The 23,478-nt window shown below is 50.3% G+C and overlaps 1 protein-coding gene across 1 annotated transcript; it reads left to right on the top strand.

Annotated features, from left to right (window-relative positions):
• Positions 1-5,529: 5,529 nt before the first annotated feature.
• On the top strand, positions 5,530-9,384 carry LOC120656535 (uncharacterized protein At2g24330-like). Its single transcript, XM_039934649.1, has 5 exons — positions 5,530-5,930; positions 6,958-7,102; positions 7,977-8,086; positions 8,205-8,625; positions 8,714-9,384. The coding sequence occupies exons 1-5, from the start codon at positions 5,673-5,675 to the stop codon at positions 8,959-8,961; spliced, it is 1,182 nt and encodes a 393-aa protein (XP_039790583.1). The 5' UTR covers positions 5,530-5,672; the 3' UTR covers positions 8,962-9,384.
• Positions 9,385-23,478: the final 14,094 nt, after the last annotated feature.

Below are 23,478 nucleotides of genomic sequence, written 5' to 3' on the forward strand. Positions count from 1 at the left end.
CGGTGCACGTCGCCGGCAGGTCGAGCTAGCTCCTCCTCGGTCCTCGCGGCACGCAGCTGAAAAGGCCTGATCGAGCTGGCCGTACGTCGGTACGTGGGTTTGTGGGGGCGTACTTCCGTGTGGGTCAGCAATGAAAACCAACAAGTACCGGTCACCTAGCTTTCCGGTGTCGGCAAGTCGCTGATCCTTGGGGTGTGTGTGTCGCCGCGAGACTCGCTCGCCCGGCCCGTCGCTATAGACGCTGGCCCCGGATGCTTGAGATGTGATGAAAGGTTTCTGATAAGCAGTTTCCTGACATATGCTTCTATCATTCTAGGACAATTCTGTGCTAGTAGCCTAGTACGCACGAGCGCCTAGGTTCCTCAATCCTCACCGGTTCACCGCTACGGCTTTCTCAGCTCGGAGCGCCACGGGCTGATCGATTGGGCCGGGGCGCGAAAGCGCGGTGGCCGGCCCAGACCCCGCAGGTTCCTCAATGCTTCAACTCCCTTCTCCATTGGCAGGCCGTCAGCTCAGCTCGAAATTCTCAAAAAAAAAAGAAACTCAGCTCGATCGAACGTGAGATAACGATACGTGCCTGATGCCCTGATGGCCTGATCCGGTGATCCCACTGCGCCGCGCACGTTCAGAAGCCCACGAGATCTCCGGGGAATGTGAAGCAAAAGTTTCGTTGTTGGACCCGACCGATCGGCCGCTCTTACAATCTGTCGTCAGGTCATCGATCAGGCCGGTAAAGGCGAACCGCAAAAAAAATTTCGAAAAAATCTTGCTAATTTGAAATACTAAATGAAGTCTATTTACAAAATTTTTTATACAGATGGGTTGTAAATCGCGAGACGAATCTAATGGTGCTAATTAATTCATAATTAACGGATGGTCACTGTAGCATCACTGTTGCAAATCATAGATTAAGTAGGCTTATTAGATTCGTCTCGCGATTTACAGCCTATCTATATAAAAAGTTTTGTAAATAGACTTCATTTAGTACTCCATGCATGTGTCGAAACATTCGATATGACGTTTTTTTAATTTACGGGGTGCATGGGATGAGAACTAAATAGGGGCAAAGTCAGCCGGCTGGTAGACTTGTGAGTGGTGAGAAACAGATTGGTGTGATCCCTTACGACCGTCTGAGGTCTGACTTGTAGAGCCCTTGAAGTAATTCAGGTTCTGTTTGGAACCAAATTTTTTTTAGAAGTCTCTATCACATCAAAAGGAATCTTACTATTTTATAGTATTAAATAAAATCTGTTTATAAATGTTTTTTGACAGCTGAGTGCTTTTTCGCGAGACGAATCTAATGAGCCTAATTAATTCATAATTTGCTACAGTGATGCTACAATAACCATCCGCTAATCATAAATTAATATACCTTATTAGATTCGTCTGCAATTTAGCCCCAGGGTTCTGCAGTTAGTTTTATAATTAACTTTTATTTAATACTTCTAAATACTAAAAAGTTCCAAGAACTTAAAAAAAGTCATTGCCAACTCACCTAAGTAGTACATGTGACACAGTAAAAAATAACTTCCTTTTGAACTATCACGTGGAGGGGCCTTTTGTCCAGATTGGTAACACCAACCGGGACAAAAGGGTCCTTTAGTCCGGGTTGGTGCCACCAATCGGGACAAAAGGGTCACCCTTTAATCCGAGTTGGTGTTACCAACCGGGACAAAAGGGTTGGGCCTTTTATCCCAGGTGAAGCCACCAACCGGGACGAAAGACCTCTGTCCCTCCCCCCGCTGGCCCGGCTAGCCGTTGGACCCGTAATAAAAGCCACCTTTTGTCCCGGGTCCAAAGCCAGCCGGGACAAATGGTCTGAAATAAAGTCCTGTTCTGTAATAGTGGTCATGTGAAATTTGAGACGGAAGGATCAAGCCGATTAGTCAGTCGGACAATTAAAAGCAAAAGTTTAAAACGAACATGACATGTGATGCACGTACTGGATACTAACCAGATTACCGGGGAAGCTTTGATTGGGATCGATCGATGGCTGTCAGTCGAGCCAAACAGAAGCCCACTTGTAGGCCAACAGCAAGGCCTGCGATACGATACGACCCCCTAAATCTCCAAACTCCATCATTTATAGTCAGCTGATACGTCGTGTCGGGCCGGACCGGACCTCGCGGAGGTTACTTGCACACTTGCATCGTCAAAAAAGAAAAATCCCGTTCTTCACCTACATTTTTTTTTCTGACGAATTCTGATCGGTAGGGCTTACTCCTAGGTAGGTCCTCAACCAAGGACTAGGAATTGAGAGGGAGAAGATATGAGCCTATAATCGCTTGTGAATGGGAACAGGTATGGCTACGTGTTACCGCAGGCGACAATACCACCAAAAATCACCTAAAAAGATTAATTAGAATAGATTAGATGAGCCGTGAGCCGTCAGCCCAATAACATAGATCACACATAGTATTTGCACATGTTGCGAGCTAAACATGAGAGAAATTGAATACATGCATGCAAAAGAAGACAAAGATGATGGCATACCCACATGCATGCAAATTCAAAACTAAAAAAGCTATAAGTATTAAATTGAGCATCCAGATTAAATTTGGGCATCATGCATCTTTCTTACGACGAGATTTTCAAAACAAGACCACACTCACCTATGTTTGCACAATATTCTTTTAAAACTTTTTAATACTAAATACTTAATTTTAGATACTCGGAACAAATATTTTAACAACATAAATAAATATTTTTTTATGAACAAAAATTGTTAAACATAACGAACAAATAATAATGTACAACAAACAAAATATTAAACATTAAGAAAATTTTATTGTATATGATAAATAACGAAGAATGAATATCACAAAAGATGAGCCAATCACCTAATAATTTAATCTATAAGGAGAACAATTGAACAAATGTGCATATCAGGACTGGCTTGCATGGTACTTTGACCCATAAGGATTATTTTCAATTAAATCAGCTTATAAGGCGGCAGTTTCAAGAAGGGATGCTCTTACAGGCCGGGGATTGCTCAACTTCTCGAAATATAAATGGAAGTGAGTGTGAATTTAAATGACACAAAATATGGCAGTTTAAAGTCCCCAACAAAGTTAAGATGTTTGTGTGGAGATTAGCACATAACACCATTAAGAAGAAATGTGGCTAACAGTGGTATTAATATGGACACTATATGCCCTGTTTTGTAGAAGACTTGATGAAGACTGTGGACATCTGTTCTTCAAATGTAAGCATGCTATGTTGGCGCCTCATGAATATTGAAGATATTAGAGCTGAATTGGTGAAATGTCAATCAGGAGTGGATACAATTAATAAGATTTGAGAATTGGAGAGGAGCAAACAATTGAAAGTTATTGTATTTCTTTGGAGATGGTGGTCAGCAAAAAACAAGGCCAATGAAGGTGGAAAGGAGGCAGAGTGAGAATGAGATCTATAACTTTGTATGTTATTACCTGTTGGAGTTTGAAAAACTTGAAGGGTGTTGACACAGAATCGCGCCAACACACTCGAATGCGCTAGAACGCGCAGGAGATCGTCAAAACGATCTGAACCAGCGATGCCCTGGCGGACCGGTCCGACCGGTTCCGCAGACCGGTCTGACCGGTTCCGCAGACCGGTCTGACCGGTGTGGAGCAGAGAACCGCGAAGACCTAGAAACGCGAGCTCGGGAGGGACCCCGTCGGAGCTTGCGCGGCTAGGGTTGCTCTGAGGTCGGCAGGCCACTCAGAACGTCTTCAAACGCCGTTGAGACGAGAGAAGAAAGCAATCTAGGGTTGGAAAAGACTAGGGTTTGAGAGATAAAAAGTAATGCGATAGTTTGATTGATTCGATTGGAAATACCTCAATCGGCCTTAGCCTTTATATTTATAGGCCAGGTAAGTCGTACCCCTCTCCAAGTCGGTTTATACAAGAATTTCCAAAATAAAACAAAGCCTACTCAGATTACAACTGGACAGACCGGTCTGACCGGTCGAACTCTAAACTGCTAGAATTGGCTGTCAACAACGGGAATGCGATGAAGCCCCGGAATAAATGGAAACCACCCCCTCTGGACATGTACAAATCAACTATGACGGGTCTTTCAATCCGAGTAACAGATCAGGGGGTTGGGGATTTGTTGTGAGGGACAATAGTGGTGAGGTTCGAGCTGAGGGGCGGGTAACATCACCTATGCATCATCATCCTTGCAAGCTGAAGTTATTGCAGCATATAAGAGCATCATTCAGGCAGCATGTTTGATCGGAGTGCTATTGGTGGTTTGGTGCATCAAATGAGAGACATTATGCATTTAGAGTTCTCTTGTACTGTCATTGTGTGTAATTGAAGTTGTAATAAGCTGGCGGATTGCTTAGCGGTCCATGGAGCGTAAGTGTTGACATCCGGCTCTTAAGTGTTTATGAGCTAAGTCCCAGGCTATGTAATGGATCTTGTTTTGGGCGATTTGCCTAACAGTATATATAGCACAGCTGTGCTTTGTATCAAAAAAAAAAAAGAAGGTTGCTCCCTCGTAGTGTTGACCGGGAGCACGACTGGGCCGCAAACAAGCTGGGCTCGCGATTTGGGCCGTTGGGCATGCCAGATTGTTGATCGTCCAATTGGGCTTGGTTACTCGTCAGTCCTCCCACAGCGCGATCATTTCTGTACGTGGAAAGAAAAAGGGCCGCGTCAGCTGTGGCTTGCGGGCTTCTCGTATGAAAAGCCACCCTTAAATCTGTGCTGTACAAAAGTAACGGTGTTTGAACAGGGACATCGCAAACGGACATCGTTAGTCACTTTCCATGAAACAGACAGCTATGTGAGATGCCAACGTCAGCGCGTCACGGCTTTATGAGCAGCCTCACGGCTACAAAGTCAAAATCGTGTCTGCGGACTTGTGATCGAGCAACGTACGTACGTACTGCTGTACATCCTACGACTCTTCGAGCACGACCCTGCCTGAAGCTGGTCACAGAAACCCCCGTCATGGCTTGCCTTTTTTCTCTCCCATCAAATAAAATACCTTCCTTTTTAAAGATTTTATAAAAGGCCACGGCGGCAGCTGGACCAGGAAGGGCGTTCCATTTTAAATGCGGCGGAAACATCGATGGCAGGAGGAAACATGGAGGCATGATGGACGGCGACGCGTCGCGTGTGGAGCCGGTCTCCGATCCCACTCCGCCCCCGGGCGCCGGTAGACCGTGGGCAGGTGGCGCTGGGTGACCTGCCCTCCTTCACGAGGCGCGTGTTTGACTTGCCGGGCCGCCCGTCGGCGCACGGCTGCACGGGTGGCCGTGCACATGGCCGCCGCGCATCCAGTTCCTTCCGACCTTTTCCCAACTCCGGCGCGTCCACTAGTTTACAGCCAACGCCACCTCCGATTCCCGAACCCCTGAAAATCACCTGCGTCTCCGTCCACTAGTTTACAGCCAACAGCCAACGCTTGGGACGGGGACGGGGACGGGGACGCCGACCGAGCCACCCAAAAGCTACGGGCGCCGGGACCCGGCCACCAGGGGAGCTCTCGACTCTCGAGTCTCGAGGGCCCAGCCAGGAGCCCAGGACAGCCAGCCAGCCCCCAAACCCCTCCTCCGCCCTTCCATTCGGGTCGCGTCCAGAGGCGGCAGGCAGGCAGGCAGCCCGCGCGGGTGCCGACGCCCACCACCTCCCTCCCCCATCGGATCCGGCGCGGCGCGGATCCACGCAGCGGGCGATCAATGGCCTCGTCCTCGGCGGCGGACGAGGTGGCGCCGGCCCCGGCCGAGGCCGAGGCGGCGGAGGCCAAGGGGAAGGGGAAGCGGGGCGGGGTGCTGGGGCGGATGTGGCGGGCGCTCTTCGGCGGCCGCGAGGACTTCGAGAAGCGCCTGCAGTACCTGTCCAAGGAGGAGGCCGCCGTGCACGCGCGGATGCGCAGGCGGACGCAGTTCTCGCGCCGCGCCGTGCGCAACCTCATCGTCCTCTCCGTCCTCGCCGAGGTGTGCGCGCGCCGATCCCCCCCCCCCCCCCCGCCCCCCCTCCCTCCTGCCTTCCTCCCCCTTTTGTTCTTATTTTCTTCTCCTGATTTGAGATGGTCTCTGCGGACGCGGGGTGGCGGTTGTGTTCGTCGTTGCGTTAGGGTTCTTCGATTTGTTGTCGCTAGGTCCGCTGATTATGCGATATATAGGCGTTGTGCGTGTCACCTTGAATTGTCTGCTGCGCACCGTGGTCTATTGGCACCGTGAGATTTACCTAGGGTGGGGGTAGAACACCAGGAAAGCATGGCTTTGCTAAAAAACATGGGGACGTTTTTCTTTTTCGACCCAAGGGTAAAAGGGCAAATGCTTTACTGCTCGAAGAAATTAGACTGTGTTTCAGGTACACGTATTGTCTACGTGGGCTGTAGGACGTTTAGGTTTCCAGGGAGTTGTAGACAAGTTTCTCTCATGATGCAGAAGTTCATGCCCAGCCTCACTGATGGATATGATAATTTGGCCTAAAATTCGTTGCAGAGGGATGATCCTTTTGCAATGCGAAATTAACAGCTGCTTTCAGTTTCCTGTGTTTTCTGTCAAAGCTTTAATGCTCCTGAATCCAATGGTATTCATGGGTTTCCTTTATAATTTGTAGTTACCACCAAGTAAATATTTCCTGTGGCAATAATTTTTTTCCCATCCCACTTCCATAGAAGACCCTTGTTCAGTCGTTCAGAAAGTTCTGTCATGTGCTAGTGCTTGATACTATTTTGTTAACGTTAGGAGATCAGATATTTTGAGTGGAGCAACAGCCAATAGGTGTGTTTACAGGAAATGAATATGATATATTTTCTGGCAAAACTGAGAATGTCCCATTTGGGTTCTTCCTGCTTTTTTTTTTGGGTTTGTCATTATGCTCCTTTATCATGTGAATCACTGTTTTGTTTTTCACCCTGGGGATTACGAAGTTGCCCCCCCCTCTTTTTAGCTTGTTAGTTCACTCTTCACTGTATATGATGCAGCTGACATTTTCTTTAAACCATGTTTTCAGGTGGTGGCTGTTGTATATGCTATCATGATGACAAGAGATGAGGATCTAAGTTGGCAAATGAGGGCAATTCGGGTGCTGCCTATGTTTGTTCTTCCAGCTGTATCCTCTGTGATATATTCAACAGTTGTAAGCTTCACAAGGATGCGTAAGTGCCCCAAATGGCAATTTCCGTCTTTCTGAATTGGGATAGTCAGATTCAGTCTTTCTTTCGTATCAAAATCAGTTCTGTCCTTGTTTCTAACACATGTGATACCAGTCTTTTCACTTCTGCTTGTGTGCAAAATTTCCAGAGGTCTCATTTTTCCTTTTGTTTTGCCTTTTGTGAAATTTGTGTGCTCAGCATGAACACTTGTGTCGGGGAGATTTACCTCAGTACTTGAAATATGTGTCTGGTATTTTCAGAACCCTTATAATATGAACCTTGCATTTGTTTTCCTTGGATGCTGCTCTATTTCCTCATTACTCTTCATGTATCGACATTTTGAAATTTGTGGTTGTTGAAATTGGAAATTTTGTCAATGCAAATAATGAGAGTAGATTGATATCTTTGTCCCTAAGAAGACAAATGGAAATACTTGTCCCTGTCCTGTTATACCAAGTAGGTTAAAGCCCTTGTCATGTTTTGTTCCCTTTATAATGATTGGATGCACCTTCAAGTTATGTAGCTATATGCTGTACTGTATACTTGTCACAACTGCTGTTCTATCCGCAAAATGATTAAGAAATAATGATAGTTTACAGTTGCTTGACAAATGAAGAATTAGAAATTTGCATTGATTGTGAAAAATTGAATGATTATTCTGTTGTACATCTGACAAATGGGTATCGTTCTTTAGTCTGGAGAAATGATAACAAAAAGAAAGAAAGAGATAACATCGGTTTTTGAATAAAGATCTTGATCCATTGCCTTTATGTTTTCTACTATCATGGTAATCTTTTCCTACGTAAACATATATGGTCTAGGATGTTATCACTATTCCATTTTGCTTCAACGAATTTGTATGCGTTTCTATTCACAGTTGAGCGAAAAGACCAGAAGACCCTTGAAAAGTTGAGGGCTGAGAGGAAAGCCAAGATTGATGAGCTTAAAGAGAGAACAAATTATTATCTTACCCAGCAGCTTATTCAGGTAAGTGGACAAGTATCCAGTACTCAAGCTACAAAAATCCATGACTTCCTGGTGTCAGATCTTTTTTCATCTCTTGCGACACCGATACTAAATGGTGATATGTATTGTACATGTCCAGAAATATGATCTTGATCCAGCTGCAAAGGCCGCGGCAGCTTCAGTTTTGGCATCAAAGCTTGGGGAGGAGACTGGTTTAAAACTTCATGTTGGTGAAGAACCAAAGTTGGATGCAGCAGTGGCTAGAAGCAACGATGTTGAGATACTGCCATCCGATGGTTTGAGAAACAGGAAGCAACCCAATGCAAGAGGAAGCAGGACTGGGAGCCCCTCTGCTGCTCATACCCCAGCACAAGGAACTGAATCCAGTCCAACTGCGAGTGCTGGTTTGGAAACTGCACCAGCTCCAATGGTGGTAGAACACCATCAAGGTACAGGGGCCAATGATGGCGGATGGATTGCAAAAATTGCTGCCTTGCTTGTGGGGGAGGACCCATCACAGTCGTATGCTTTGATATGTGGCAACTGTCATATGCATAATGGTGTGTATGATAAACCAAGCACTTTTGTTCCTTCACATATTGTACCCCAAACAAGGACGCGTTACCTATAACATACTAATGTTTGCAGGCTTGGCACGGAAGGAAGATTACCCACACGTAACATACTACTGCCCACATTGTCATGCATTGAACACATCAAAGCAATCCATGGGCCAATACTCAGGCTCCAACTCAGGCCGGTCGACCCCAGCTGTTCCTGCTGATGGACTGTCTGTTTCCAGTTCAGTACAGGAGGGTGTGTTGAGTAACCTGACCACATTGCAGGAGCTGCCAAAGGAAGGAAATGTGGAGAAGCAAGAAACAGAGGCAAGTTGATGGTTCATAAAACTACTATTGTTGATGTGTGTGGAATTAGTTTGTCTTTTAGACATATATCATCATGTTTCAACTGGTCCGAGCCGCAGATTTGGCACTGTTGTAAATTGGAAATAGTGACTGATATGATCCACAGAAACTTAGCGTCCAAAAAGAAGAAATGAGCCATGGTGTGTACATCCATCCTTGAGTGGATGAATTTTGTTGTCTATAGAGTGTCAGTCAAAGACTACCTGCTGCGTGACAAGATGATACTGAAACTGAAAGGCTATGTGACGGAGGCATGCAAAGAGGTCAGTCACATAGCGTTCAGACAAGATGGTGTAGAACATAGATAAGATTGAAGCTTCATTTTCTATTTCTACCATATTTTTTTTGCAAGCACTTGTTCGGAGACCAGGAACATGGAGAAATTTTTGCGTTTGTTTGGACCTTCGTCTTTCCGGCGATGTCTGTAACCTTACACCTTGCAGAATTTCTTCAGCAATGATTCGTTCTTGTTATATCCTCCAACGCCATAGCTTTCGCATGATGTTGAGGCCGCACTTCCATTAGGCGCTGCTTGATGGGTTTCTTTCCTTTTTTCTCTCTCTCTCTCTGCAACTCGTTTGCTTGCTCGCAGTCCGCAAACAAATTGACTAATTGCTGATCAGCAAGTCCTAGTGTCATTGGTTTGCGGGTTTGTGTGATTGGTTTGCTCGGCGTCTTCGGTTCGCCGTGCAATGTGTCGCCATCAAACGTGCCGAGAAAATTGCAACGTCTGGTTCCGAGGCAATGGCGTGAGCGTCGCCAAGGGGTGCACCTGTCGCTTCCTGTGCACGGAGGCTCTTGCTCCCGCTCCTGTTCTTGTTGATGTCTAATACGCCGTACATTTCAGACTTCGGACAAGTTTACGGCGGCTGGAATGATGTAACATGCATGTACTAAGTGCCTCTTGGACGGGTCATTGTTCGTTGCAGCAAATAAACTTCAGACGACTGAATTTGTTATATTTCTGCTCTTTTTCTTTGTTTCTATGAAAAACAGTACAATAGGCTGCTCATTTAAACAACTTTTAAGGCGTGCTAATTTAGGAACGTTGATCTAATGTGATCCAAAAAATCTCCCTTACCTATGCAAACTAATTAAAATGGTTCCAAAAGAAAACAGTATAAAACACTTCCTGATCTCACGCAACAACACAACCATAAGACGACCAATTGCAATTTGACGAGATTTGATATCCTACCACTCACCACTCAACAGCCATGGAGCAGTACTTCTCCACTCCTCAGCGTTGCCCTTGCATTGTGGCATTCAGCAGGCAACTCTTCCCTCCTGTTCAAGTCAGCAACTTGATCATAATAGGCTCTGTCCACCCACATGCCCATATTGTCACAATCATTGTCAGTAGCCGGTGAACTAAAGCGACAGAGAGAGAAACACTAGAGCATTGCCTTACCGTAGAGAAACACAATAGCAGGAACGAAGAAGATTGAAGCTTAATCTTCCAGTTTTCTTTCTTTGTTTTGTAGGTTTCTTTCTTGTATTTAGGAAATTTCTCATTTGGGTTTAGAGTCTAATAACTCTTTTAGCTGTAGTAGTTCACATGTAATTGATCAAGACCGGAATATTTCTTCTATAATCTAAAAAAAATTGCCTTACCGAAGCGTGCAGTTCCAAAACATAAAGCCTGCCATCTCCATTATGTCTTTCAGGAGGCGGCGACGGTGGAGGGTGTGCATGGTCCCACAGCGGTCCATACTCCATTTGCACAACAATCACCAGCCACAAAATTAGAATTACTCCAGCCTCCACGGGGTGCAGGTATCTCAGTTGCACTGCGAGCTAACTCTGCTCCTGCTCCTGCTCGAGCTGACGTCTACTGTGCCGTACAAACAGCTTACGGCGGCTGTGATGTACCTGCAGTTGATAGATGGCCGAGTTCCTTATATTTCTCATAGCTTCCTAAACCATCAGTTATTATAAAAAACTTATAGAAAAAATTCTTCAGTTTATCAATCTGAAAAGACCAGGCTAATAAAGCTGACATAGAGTGGGCAATAAATAAAGTTTAGCTACCGTTCTTAATTTCCCCTCTCCCCATTTTTCTGCAATTAAAAGAATTGACGTTTAAAAAACTTCAAATCCTTCTTTTACATCTAGTCCCTCAGCTCACTTTGGTAAAAACATAACCATCCTCATTCCAATGGAAGTTACCTTCAAACGAAAAGGTAACGGCATGATTGAGTTATCGCTATTGGTTGTAAAACAGGGCAAGGGTAAAACGTCAGCTTGCTATCCTCCTTTTATCTAAAGAAAAACCGAGTATAACTTATGGAGATGTTAGCAGCTCATGTACTTGAACTGTTTTACTTCCTATACTACTAGCGTTTTATTTTAACAGGTCCTTAGACTTGCATGGTTGCTTCAACTTTTAGAAGTCATGCATCATCTCGCTATTTCTGTTTTTCGCTCCGTGGGTTTCTTGAGAAGTTAACAGCTTCTGTTTTAGAAGTTAACAGCTTTTTTTGAGCAAATTTAGAAGTTAACAGCTGCGTGGTCCCTTCGGTGATGCGTTGTTTTGGCCAGTTGGGCTCTACATCCCTTGGAAGTTTTGGGCCAACAAGTCAACAACACATCCTCTCATGAGCCCATGTCACTAAATAGCAGTGTTGCTGAAAGATTTAAAGGGGATAGGAAAAGCCATCATCAGGTACTGAAGATGAATTGTGATGCACCCTTCAATTTAATTTCTAGTATGTAACGAACACGGCCCATTTAGGCCATTTCGAGTGATTTTGGTGATCGTGTGACAACATAATCAATGGGCTAACGAGTTTGCAAGATCATATTTGTAGGATTCTTTAAGTCCCTTGGATAGAGTCCAAATCATATCCGAGACGTCCAATGCACCGTCGAGACGTCCAATTCATCGTCGAGATGCCTAATTCACCGACAAGACGTCCAAACCACCGTAGAGATATCAAGTCGCAGTGAAAAAGCAGAGATGAGTTGGACAAGTGCAACAAAGAAACAGGAAAAACACAGTATGACCGGATAATCCGACGCCCCTAGGGTCAGACTATCCGAGCAAAGCAAATGGGTCTGGGAGCCCGACCTCCCGGACACATGGCGACCCCTCGACCTAGCGCCCCGGGTCAAGGCCAGGCTGGTGGCCTGAGACGTGCGCTCCAAGAGCGCCACGCCCCCTGACAGGCGTGCCGGCCAAGACAGCCTCCGTGCAAGACCCAACGACTGACAAGGACGATTTGCGCCCCGACGGTGCAAAGGCACAACGCTAGATAACTATAAATGGGGGTCCCACCTTGGACTATAAAAGGGAAGGCCCCCCACGTAGGAAGGGGTTGGACTCTCACGGGTTCGACACTACTAGACCAGCTTGTAAGCTCCCCTCTGAACTTTGAGCACCCGGGCTCGAGAGCAATAGAGCAAGAACACCACTCCCCATACTGGACGTAGGGCATTTCAGGCCTGAACCAGTCTAAATCTAGACCATATCCGATCAAGCGCACAACAATCAAGCAATCGAGTAGTTTTGTAGTTGCCCATTTCTCGCAGCGACAGTTTTGGCGCCGTCCGTGGGGAGCGCTTTGTGCGTTCACTGCTTCGGCGATCGGATGGTTTCGATCACTCCATTCGCCGCTCCGGCGGCCGGCAATGGCGAGACGATCCGCTTCGGCTCGCTGGAGTTCCCCGCGATCCCTCGTGACAGATTATGGGCACCTCCACCGTTCTCGCCTTCCTAGACCTTCCAGTTCGGAAGCCTAGAGTTCATCACCGACCAGCTCGGTGCACTGCGCCTCCATGAGGAGGAAGCCGCACCGGCGGACACTGAGGAGCCAGCTCCTCCTCCCAAGCCTCGCAACCTGAGGCATCGGCGATCGGTTTGCTGGCGCGTCAAGAAGCACAGGCCATCGCAGCCAACCCGTGCGGTGCTCCGCCGTATCTCGCTCATGATGGCCTCCAACCCCGCCGTCGAGGACGTCAACTTGGTCCTCTTCTCTTTGTCCAATGTCTCTCGGCAGCTCTCGGGCGGACCTCCGCTCGCCCCACCTCGCTCGTTCTCAGAGCGACTTCCGTTCGGTCTTTGCAATGCTGCGAGCGTCTATGTTCGGGAGGCGCGCAAGGCCGCCCAAAGGTTCTAGCCCGCGTCACAATTCGTGGGCATGACGGAGAGCTACCCTGACTCCGTCCACAACCTCCTGTGCTATGAGGATCCCATGAGTGATTCCTCTAGCACAGGGGATAACCGCCTAGAAGGGACATCCGTGCCTCCACGCATGTGCGCCATGGCCGACGGCGACCCGCCATTGGAGGTGGTGCCGTCCGAGCAGACGCACACCCCAGCGGACCAACACGAGCACGCACTCGCCAACGCGCTGGCCCACGGTGACGAACTTCGTCATCGCAAGCAGGTGCCTCCGCCCGTGGGACAGCCTCCACGGGCCCCCTCTGGGTCAAAGGAGGTGAACCCCACAAGTTCCGCACCCCGGCGCGCATGTGCGGTCAACCACGACATCATCAACAACGCCCGCATGCAGCTCCCGTAGGAGTTCCGTGTGGGTCAGAACATCGCAACAGCCGCGATCCTACTGCAAACACTGCCAGAGCCGCAGGATCCGGCCCAAAGAGACCTTCACTGTTAGGTGAGGAATCTGGTCGAACTTGCCGCCGTCCAACTGGCAGAGAGCTCCTCGTTCCACCGCCGGCAGGCTACTGCCTCATGCCCGGTTGGCGGCGCAAGCCATGGTGGGCGAGGGCCATCCCAAGAACAATGTACTTCGCCTCCACGGCAGCCCGACGTGGGCGGCGCACCAGCCCCAGCGGCGGCATCCGCTCCTCTCCCGCCGAGGCTGCCGATTCAAGACCGCATCGGTCCTAACTACGACGCGTGCAGTGTGATCCGAGGCCGGCAGTAGGCGAGGCACCACGCCGATGCTGATCGCATGGCCGCTCGGGCAGAAGATGCGCGGGCATATGCCCCCAACCAGGAACGCTCACCGCTCCGTTGCGGAGGACGTCCCTGCGACCCCGACGTGGATCACGACCGGAGTCCAAGTCCGGATCCCACCGGGCCAAACACCTTCTCCAGAGCAATCCGGGGGGCACCTTTTATAGCAGCACCACCCAAATTAAACCGGCTTAAGTGCACTAACCATCATCTTAATACTTAATCAAGTTACTATGCACTTAAAATGGTGTAATCTGACAGACTGTCGGGTAAATCCCGATTAAACTACTGTACTCCAGGATCACAATTGCACTAGTAGACCCGCACGAAGACGAGCACAGGTGATACCAGCATACAGAAATCTTCAAATTAATTTACAACACAGGTTTTACATAAAAGCTTTAATTACAAACGACAGAGTTCAAACACAGCGGAAGTTTAAAACCGAGTTCGAAATACAATACGATAACCACGACGACGATACAAGGTGAGCTCCACATCCTGCCCACCGATGTGATGCCAACCTGCCCGATCTTCATGGAGAAGACGGGGCCCACTCGACGGTCCACCCAGGAGGAAGCGGCTGTCCAATCCAGGATGCATAGACCTCCTTGAAGTCAGCGGGGACACAACCTGCTCAGAAGGGTTAGAACAACAACCCTGAGTATACTAATACTCAGCAAGGCTTACCCGACTTTGGGTATACTTATCCCATTACCTAAACATGCAATGCTTTTTGGCTCTGGAGTTCTTTTGCTGAAAGGCTGCTAGCAGTGAATCCTTACTTTCAATATTTTAGCTCCATTTAGTACAACGAGTATTAACTAAATTCGCCTAAACATCTAGAGCACACATGTTGGATCAGATTAAACCTCTAATAAAACCATTCAAACATCTTCAATTCATTCTCATTTCATCCTTTACTACGATGTGACTAAGTGACCAAAGTTCTCTTAACCGAGAGAGACGGCGAATCGATCCGATTTAACCTTGCAAGGTGGACCTAACTCACACGACACGTGAAAACCCCGTCGGGCCACACACGTCGACTGTTCCCATCATCACCCCGACGTCTGAATCACGCCTGCCAAAACCCGGGTGAAGGGTTCCTCACGGCGATCTCCCGGAGAACCTGGAGGCGACATACATTCCAACACCCGCCATCATCCCACTCCCAGAATAGCAGGTCGCGATTCAAAGTATCGTTGCAATTCAAGTAATTAGCTTACCGGTTTTGACTACCTCCTACTTCCGGTATGTGGTTAGTACTGTTCAAACTCGGTCAGCACAGCCAACAATGGTACGGTCCTCAATCGACACAGGCGGAGGCTTACTTTCCATCCACTCCATATCCATAACTAAATCCATTTCCGCCTGGTCTCCATTTATCCTTTCTTTTTCTCAAAGATTCATTCTCCACTAACTTTTTTCATAAGGACAAGACCTATCTCTCGCGAGTGACAGGAATCACTAGGCTTCTACCGGGTTCCTAATTATCAAGCAGTTCTAACGGTGCCTGCATACTAGTAGAGACCCATAGGTACCTAGGAGAAGCATGCATACTAGGGTTTCATTCAACTCCTAGAAAACTTAATGCATAATATTTAAATAATAACGTTGAATACTGAAAATAGAGGTTATGCTCCGGGGCTTGCCTTGCAGATCAGCGTCCTCCTGCTGCTCTTCTGCTTGCGGCTCCTGGATTGGCTCGGCGATCAGCTCGTAGGCGGCTTCGTTCGTGGCGTCTACACGTATGAAAAAGAATGCCATGCTACAGTTAGGACACAGTGCGACGCATAAGTGCTCAAGATGCGATGCAATGCGATACAATGCAAAATGAGCCACAATCAAGACCGACCAACATTAATTGAATAATCACAACAACAAGGCTAAAACCGAAAGGGTGTGGGTGCTAACGATTGGTTTCAAGACTTCAAAATATTTTAGCTTGAAGTGTTTCTTTCAAAACCACAACTATTAAACTTGCTTAGAGTAGCATGGATTAAGACAGAAGCTTGCTTTGTGGAGGTCACACATGCATGAAACAATAATCAATTAACCACAATTATAAAAGAAAAGGGTAGCTAGGAGCTAATTAAAAACAAGGATTTGACTTGCAGATATGATCTAGCAACAAGAATTTATTCAAAATAACATGATTTTGATAAAGCATGCCACAGAATTATTTCAGCTTTTAATGATGATAGAAAGTATTTATTTTAGCCCTAGCAAGCTAAACCAAACACAAATAGATCTACACAAAAGTGTACAGAAACAGATCATGAAAATTTTACAGTGGGTTACACATGAAAAAGATGATGCTACTAAATTAATTTCAGAATTTTTAGATCAACAGAACTGCATATATTAAATAAACAAGCTCAAACACAAAGTAAATCCTTGCAGGGATAAAACTGATATTTGACTTGCATGAGTATTTTTCCTCTGAAGTTTGGAATTTAACTAAACCAACAAAATTGAGATTGCATTTTTAGCATTTTTCTACGATTTTTGAAAAATTTTAGCTATTTAAACAAATAACGAAAATAAAAAAGGGGGGCTGACAGCCGGGCCCCACCCGTCAGGGAGCCCAGCCCGCCCCCCTCCTTTACTTCGCCTGCACGCGCGGCCGGCGCGCGGCCAGGCAGCCCGTGGCGGCGCTCCCCGCCGGCGGGGACCGACCGGCGGCGCTGCGGCGGGGCCCCACGGCAAGGACAGGAAGGCGGGCCCGGGGCGCGTGGCGGGGCCCACGTGCGCGCACAGAACGGCCCCGCGGCTGCGCGGCGGCGCAACCAGGCGGGGCGCGCGGTGGCGCACTGTGTTCCAGCCCGGCCGGCGGCAGAGGCAGGCCCAGGCGGCGGGGGGTGCGTCCGGCGGAGGCCGGCGGCTGCGGCCTGCGGGGCTCGCGCAGGGCGGCCCGCGGCGTGTGCGCAGCGGTGGCGGTGCGGCCACGGCGGCGCGGCGGCACTCCGGCGGCTGCGGCGTCAGATTCGCGTGGGGAAAAGGACGGAGAGGAGGAGTAGGGCGTGGGGAAGCTTACGGAGCTCTCGATTCGGGCAGAGGTGCACCGGAGGTGGGAGCTCGACGGAGGGGGCGAAGCTCCGGGACGAACGGCAATGGCAGATGGCGGTCTGCGGCTCGATTCGGCTTGGAAAAAGGATGAACGGTCTCAGGGAGGGGCGGTGAAGGTGGAGGGTGAGGTTACTCAGCTTGGGGCGTAGCGAATCAAAGCACAGTGGCGATGGGTGGTCGGCATGAACCTCGGCTCGGCGAGCGGCGGGCTAGGGTTGCTCGGCTCCGCTGCAGCGCGAGGAAGGGGAATGGAATGGACGGAACGGAAAGTTTCCAGGCCTGCCCGAGGAGAAGAGCGGCGTCAAGGCGCGATTGCCGACGCGTGGAATCGCTCGCCGGTGGCCAGACGCCGGTATGGCGTCGGGGCTGCACAGTTGTGCACAGGAGAAGCACTGTGTACCCGTTTGAATCAATTTGACTCGAGTTTGACCCTCCAAAACTCAAATTTTGATATAGGAACTTGAAATTTGGCCAAAATAAAAGTTGTAGAGGAAAAAAAGATCTACAACTTTCGTTTTGGGCGAAAGTTGATTTGAGGCTCGGATCAAGGAGAAAACCGTAGACGAACACGGCTAAAACAATGTTTAACGCGCGGACTCGGTTAACGCTAATGACGCGCTTAAGCCATGATTAGCGATTAAACACGATATTAGCGTAAAAATTAACACCGGGGTGTTACAGCCTTTCCCCCAACGCTTCCGACCACCGGCGAACGTCGTGAAGTACACTGGGGATACGAACCCCGGCGTGTGGCTGGAGGATCACCGGCTTGCGTGCCGAGCCGGAGGAGCGACCTACGAACGCTTCATCATCCAGTACCTCCCTATATGCCTGGGAGAAAACGTCCGCGCCTGGTTGGACTTCTTGCCCGCTGACTCTATCGGCTGCTGGGCAGACCTCCGCAAGGTCTTTATCGGCAACTTTCAAGGCACGTACGTGCGCCCTGGCAACTCTTGGGACCTCAAGAGCTGCAAGCAGGAGCCTGGCGAGTCCCTGCGTGACTACATCCGGCGCTTCACCAAGCAGTGCAACTCGCTGCCAGGCGTCGTCGACGCCGACGTCATTGGTGCGTTCCTCCGCGGGACGCACTGCAAGACCCTGGTCCACAAACTGGGGTGCCAGAAGCCGCGTACCACGCACGAGCTCCTGGAGATTGCCACCAACCACGCCTCCGGCGAGGAGGCGGTCGGGGCCGTCTTCGAGCGCGACCAGCGTGCGGCAACAGAAAAACGGAGCAACAGACCAGCATGGGCGCCCGCGGCTCCACCACGCGGAAAACGGCGAGCGCGCCCTCCTCCAGGGCCTCACGCTGGTCCTCCACCTCGCCGAGGCGGCGCTGTAGGTCCATCACCTCACAGTGGACGGCCTCCAACTCCTCCTCCAGCACTACAGGTAAAATGCATGAGATGCAGGGAAAAATAGGGGAAAGAAGACGCGATCAAGAACGGAACTCACCGAAGGCACGGGCCTGCGCGTCCGCCGCGACGTTCCTTGCCACGCGCACCTCTAACGCGGCAGCACCCCGAGCCACCTCGACCGCCTGCAGGCTATCCCGCAAGTGCTCGATCTCGACCGCGGCGGTCGAAAAGCGACCGCGCTCCAGGTCGCACTCCCGCTGTAGAGCCACTATTTCCGGGTCGACTCCCTTAGGGGTCGGACCCTGAGGAGGCGGCAGACACAGCAGGCGAACCCTGCGCGGGCGAATCCGGTGCGGGTAAGCCTGGCGCTCCAGCGGCCACGACTGGCAGAGCCACAACGACTGGCGGCAGCGACGCGACGGAGGACGACGCCGAGCCGCCAATAGCAACACTAGACGCCCCAGCGCCATCCCGCGCCGACGGCCCGCCGGACGAAGAGGACTCGGAGGCGCCAGGGTTGCCAGACGGCCCAACGCCGCCCTGACCGGCGATCCATGCTCCGGGACCCGACGACGGCACCCTACCACCACGCAGGTATCATCATGAACACAATAAAACAAAATGCAGGGATAGAAGAATGAGGACAACGCCGAAAGGTACCTCCCTCGGAAGAACTCGCGGTGTGTCCGCCGCGAGCCACGCAGCTCAGTACTAGACTCCTCGTCGCGGGGACGCTTGTCACCGGCCAACAAGGAGGATCGACAACGATGACTGGTGCGGTTAGAGTCCCTCCTTCTTCTCCTTCTCCCTGTGCCTTCGCCTTCCCCTCTTCTGTCTCTTTTCTCCAAGAAACTAGCAGGAAGCAATGTTGACGGAGACGAGGCGGCAGAAGGTAGAAGATTAAATAAGTGAACACCGTCATCACTCCGAAGCGGTTCCCGAGCGACGCGAAGCTTCGAGACACGAGCTGCCACGAACGGACCTCTCCGCCGCAATTGGCGCGACGCATCAACTCTACGGGTACGTACTCCGCAGTTTCAATTAAATCCTCATCATCTATTCGTTTCCGATTGCAGGGAAGACGGCGGACCATTTCGATGCCTCAAAAGAATCGCAACCGCACGATTCGATCTCAAGGTTCGAAAGCCAGTCCGTCAAGGGCTCCGTGCTGCCTTGACTCAAAGAGCCAAGGAAGAAAAACCGAGACGAGCACCAAGAGGCCCATGCCCGACCTACCCCGGCAGTACTCGGGTCATTTCAACCTTTCTTGTCCGATCCGGCCTCTAGCGTTCCACGGAATCCCCTCCAGGGGGAGGCCAACTAGGCCCCCGAGTATCTGTCTGGGATGCGGGCCGTAGAGCAGTGGAGTGCCCCCATCTGGGGCTCCGTCGACCCGGTCGTCCGCGGCAGGGTCAGACTTCACTTGGATTGTCCTTAAATAGGCCTACCCGCTATCGAGCTCACCGAACTCGCCATTCCGGGCCATCTAGGTCAAGCAGTAGGGTTCACCTCCTCCGATCGCTACCGGTCACAGTGGAGTCATTCATCATTGAGGCACGAAAACAAAAAAACAATACAGAGAAATGAACAAACAAGAACGCCTCAGGGCCAACTTTGTTTCATTAATCTTTCTTTACAATAATCAGCTCTAAACCATTACAACAAGCAAAAGCTAGCTATCCTCGACTCATGGACACAGCGGATACAATGGATCAAATCCATTTACTCCCACCCAGGGAGCAACAAAAGGGGGCTAACGCAATAGCTGCTACCTGGCAAGCTGGAGGACATGGCCAAAGAACGTTGCAAGACTTCTTGTTGCACATCGCAAGCCTTCTTCTAGCACCAGCCGCGCCAAAAAGCCCCTGGCAGAGAAAGAGGCAGACGATGCCGACGAGGGGAGTTTAATGGGACTAAGGTTAGCCCAAAACTCCCCGCTGGCGCCTGCTCCTGGGTATCCTCCTCATTCGCCGGAAGACGCGCCGTGATCTCCTTTCTACTGGGCACGGCAGCTTCCAGGTGAACCACTCTAAACCGCCCGCCTCCGGAAGGAGGCGCGGAGACCCATCGTGGTGGCAAGACCACCCTGCCTGATGAGAGACAGGAACTCTTCACCGTCCCTTGCTACCACGGCGCACAGCATTGAGCTGTGCAGCCTTCCAACCATAGGTTGGAAGATGAGGCAGCGGATCTGCGGCTCCGTGTCGATGACGCATGAACTGCCCACCCGAGGTTTCGGGGGAGCGGCAACCGCACGAAGGACGCAGAGCAGAAGAGTAACCCCCGCGGCAGGGAAGCGTCGCACCACCACCAAGTCTCCAGGCCGGCGCCGAGAGGAGTCCAAGGAGGCCACGAGAGGCCAGGAGCCCCCCCTCGCCTGTTGGCAAGGGAGCGGGCAGACCAGTGGCCTGGCTTGCCTACTCCAACAGTAGGCCCTTGGACTTCTCGGCGCCGTGCAGCGGTCACCGGCATGAACTTGCCGACGAGTTCATGCCTGAGGAAGATCCCCCGCCGTTCGCAAGCATTCTTCTAGCACCAAAAAAACGAGCCATGCCCACTCTCATCTGGAGGACGGGTGTGGGGTGTGAGGAAGAGAACTGCTAAATGGAACTCTATGATCCGCCTACTTGTGTGGAACCATGTATCCACAAACCTCTTATTTATAGGCAAACATGTGCACCAACGGCCCCAGTAGTCAATGGGCCGGACAGAGCGGGGCACGCCAAGAGCCCTCGCCAAAATCAAACCCCCATTTAAATGCCGACGGAACGGCGCCAGCGCGCCCGGCAACTGCCGCGCCACTTGGGGCACGATCGCTGCACGACCCACCAATGGGAGGCGGTCCCAAGCGAGGGAAAACGAGGCGTCCGCAGTACAACGATAGGACGCGACGACCGGCCTCGAGATTCCACGACCCGTCAGCCGGCCATCAAGACGGGCCTGACCCCGTCACGCCTCATCTGGCGCACACCGAAAGCTGAGGGCGCGAGCAGTTGGATGGGACGTCCCGCTCAGGAACCATCAAAACCAAGACCAGCGGCTCCACGATTATTTCAAAATCGTAGAACCGCTCGGGGGCCTCTGAAGGGGAAATAAACCAGGGGTCCCAAACGGGCTCAACTTGTGTGACGCAAGGCCCAGCAGACTTATTGGGCCAAGGACGGGACAACCTGATAAGCCGTGCGGGGAACTGCCTTCGCCGCTAAGCGAATGTGTCTGGGAGCCCGACCTCCCGAACATGTGGCGGCCCACCGACCTAGCGCCCCGGGTCAAGGCCAAGCTGGTGGCCTGAGACGTGCGCTCCAAGAGCGCCGCGCCCCCTGACAGGCGTGCCGGCCAAGACAGCCTCCGTGCAAGACCCAAGACGCCGGTTCTCCCTATCTTGCACCAAGGGCCAAGCCAGCAGGCCTCCCTGACAAGGGGACAGCGCCGCTCGGGCCCCTTGACACAACGGGAGGGGGCGTACACAGACGCTACCTCCCCTCGCCGTAATGATGGTCGCCTCTGCGCACCACTCCATTACGCTAGCGATCGTGACCAAACGCCCCCGGCCAGGCCTCGGTAAGACCCCCCTCACCAGGCGTGCTGTCTGGTGACAGAGCTGTGTAAGATAGCCTCCCAGGTAAGAAACCCAGGCTCCGGCGGAGAAGACCGAAGGAGACCCCCGAGTGACCGACCGGGTGGTCGCGGCGCCCCGACTGAGCCAAGATGGGACAGCACCAGGGGGACACACCGCTCAAGGAGATCGCCAGGATCATTCCTTGCACCAGAAGATCGCCAGGATCAAGCTCGCCCACTCCCGACCGATTGAGTGGGCCCCGACGACTGACAAGGACGATTTGCGCCCCGACGGTGCAAAGGCACAATGCTAGATAACTGTAAATGGGGGTCCCACCTTGGACTATAAAAGGGAAGGCATCCACGTAGGAAGGGGTTGGACTCTCACGGGTTCGACACTATTAGACCAGCTTGTAAGCTCTCCTCTGAACTTTAAGCACCCGGGCTCGAGAGCAATAGAGCAAGAACACCACCCCCATACTAGACGTAGGGCATTTCAGGCCCGAACCAGTCTAAATCCTCGAGTCTTTGCGTGCTAGACCATATCCGATCAAGTGCACAACAATCAAGCAATTGAGTAGTTTTGTAGTCGCCTATTTCCCGCAGCGACAGTGATTGTGTTCACGGAAGAGACTTGGTAGCCGAGAAGCAATACTTTTTGTGAGTGCTTCAACAACGTGGATGTAGGTGTGCCTTTGTGGCTAACCGAATCACGGGATGAATCCTCGTGTCAAAGAGTTTGCTTTCTCTCACCCCTCCTTTAAGGTTCTGTATTTTATTTTACAACTTGTGTGCCTCTACTTTTCTAGAGTAGAATCTTGATAGGATTGGCTATAGGTTGTATAACTCTTTTAGGATGAGGGTTTTCACACTAGATGAACCGTAGTTGCACATCTAGATAGCATAATCTAGTTTACGTTTTGTGTAAAGTAATTGGAGCTTGAGGTTAAGGTTTTTGGTTTTCATAATTCACCCCATCTCCCTCTTATGCTATGAGCAGCCGATTCCTTTTATAGTAAAAACTGACGGATGGGGTTTTGTTTTTAGACAGGGAATGCGATGTGGAGAGTGTAGGAAGGGCTCAGCTTGATTATCTCCTTGATCCATTCCAAGCAAAAGTAATATCAGCCACTCAATGTGTCAAAGAGGCAGCTGCTCTCAATTGAAATTGAAGCAGAACCATATAGTCTTTGACCAACAAAAAAGGAGGCAACTGCTTTGGGGATGGCTAATATTGTACTCATTGGAGACTGGAGACTGGAGACTGATTCGTTTTTGTTGAAACACGCGCTACATTTGTGGAGACTCGTTTTTGTTGAAACAAGCGGTAGCTTTGTCCAGAATTGATAGAATAGTTGTATGGGCTGGACTAGTTGTTGGTACGATGCATGGTTGCACAGAATAGTTGTTGGTCTCGAGTCTCGACTAGCTCTGGATCTGGAACTACACTGTAGCGCCATCTCCAAATAGTGTTTTCTCTACTCACAAGGATTTTTTTTAGAGTTAACTGTCATCCATAGATCATTGGTTCCTCATATGAAATTATCGCAAAAGTAATTCCTCAAATAACGACCA

The sequence above is a fragment of the Panicum virgatum genome, chromosome 1N, assembly GCF_016808335.1.
Source record: "Panicum virgatum strain AP13 chromosome 1N, P.virgatum_v5, whole genome shotgun sequence".
Lineage (NCBI taxonomy): Eukaryota > Viridiplantae > Streptophyta > Magnoliopsida > Poales > Poaceae > Panicum > Panicum virgatum.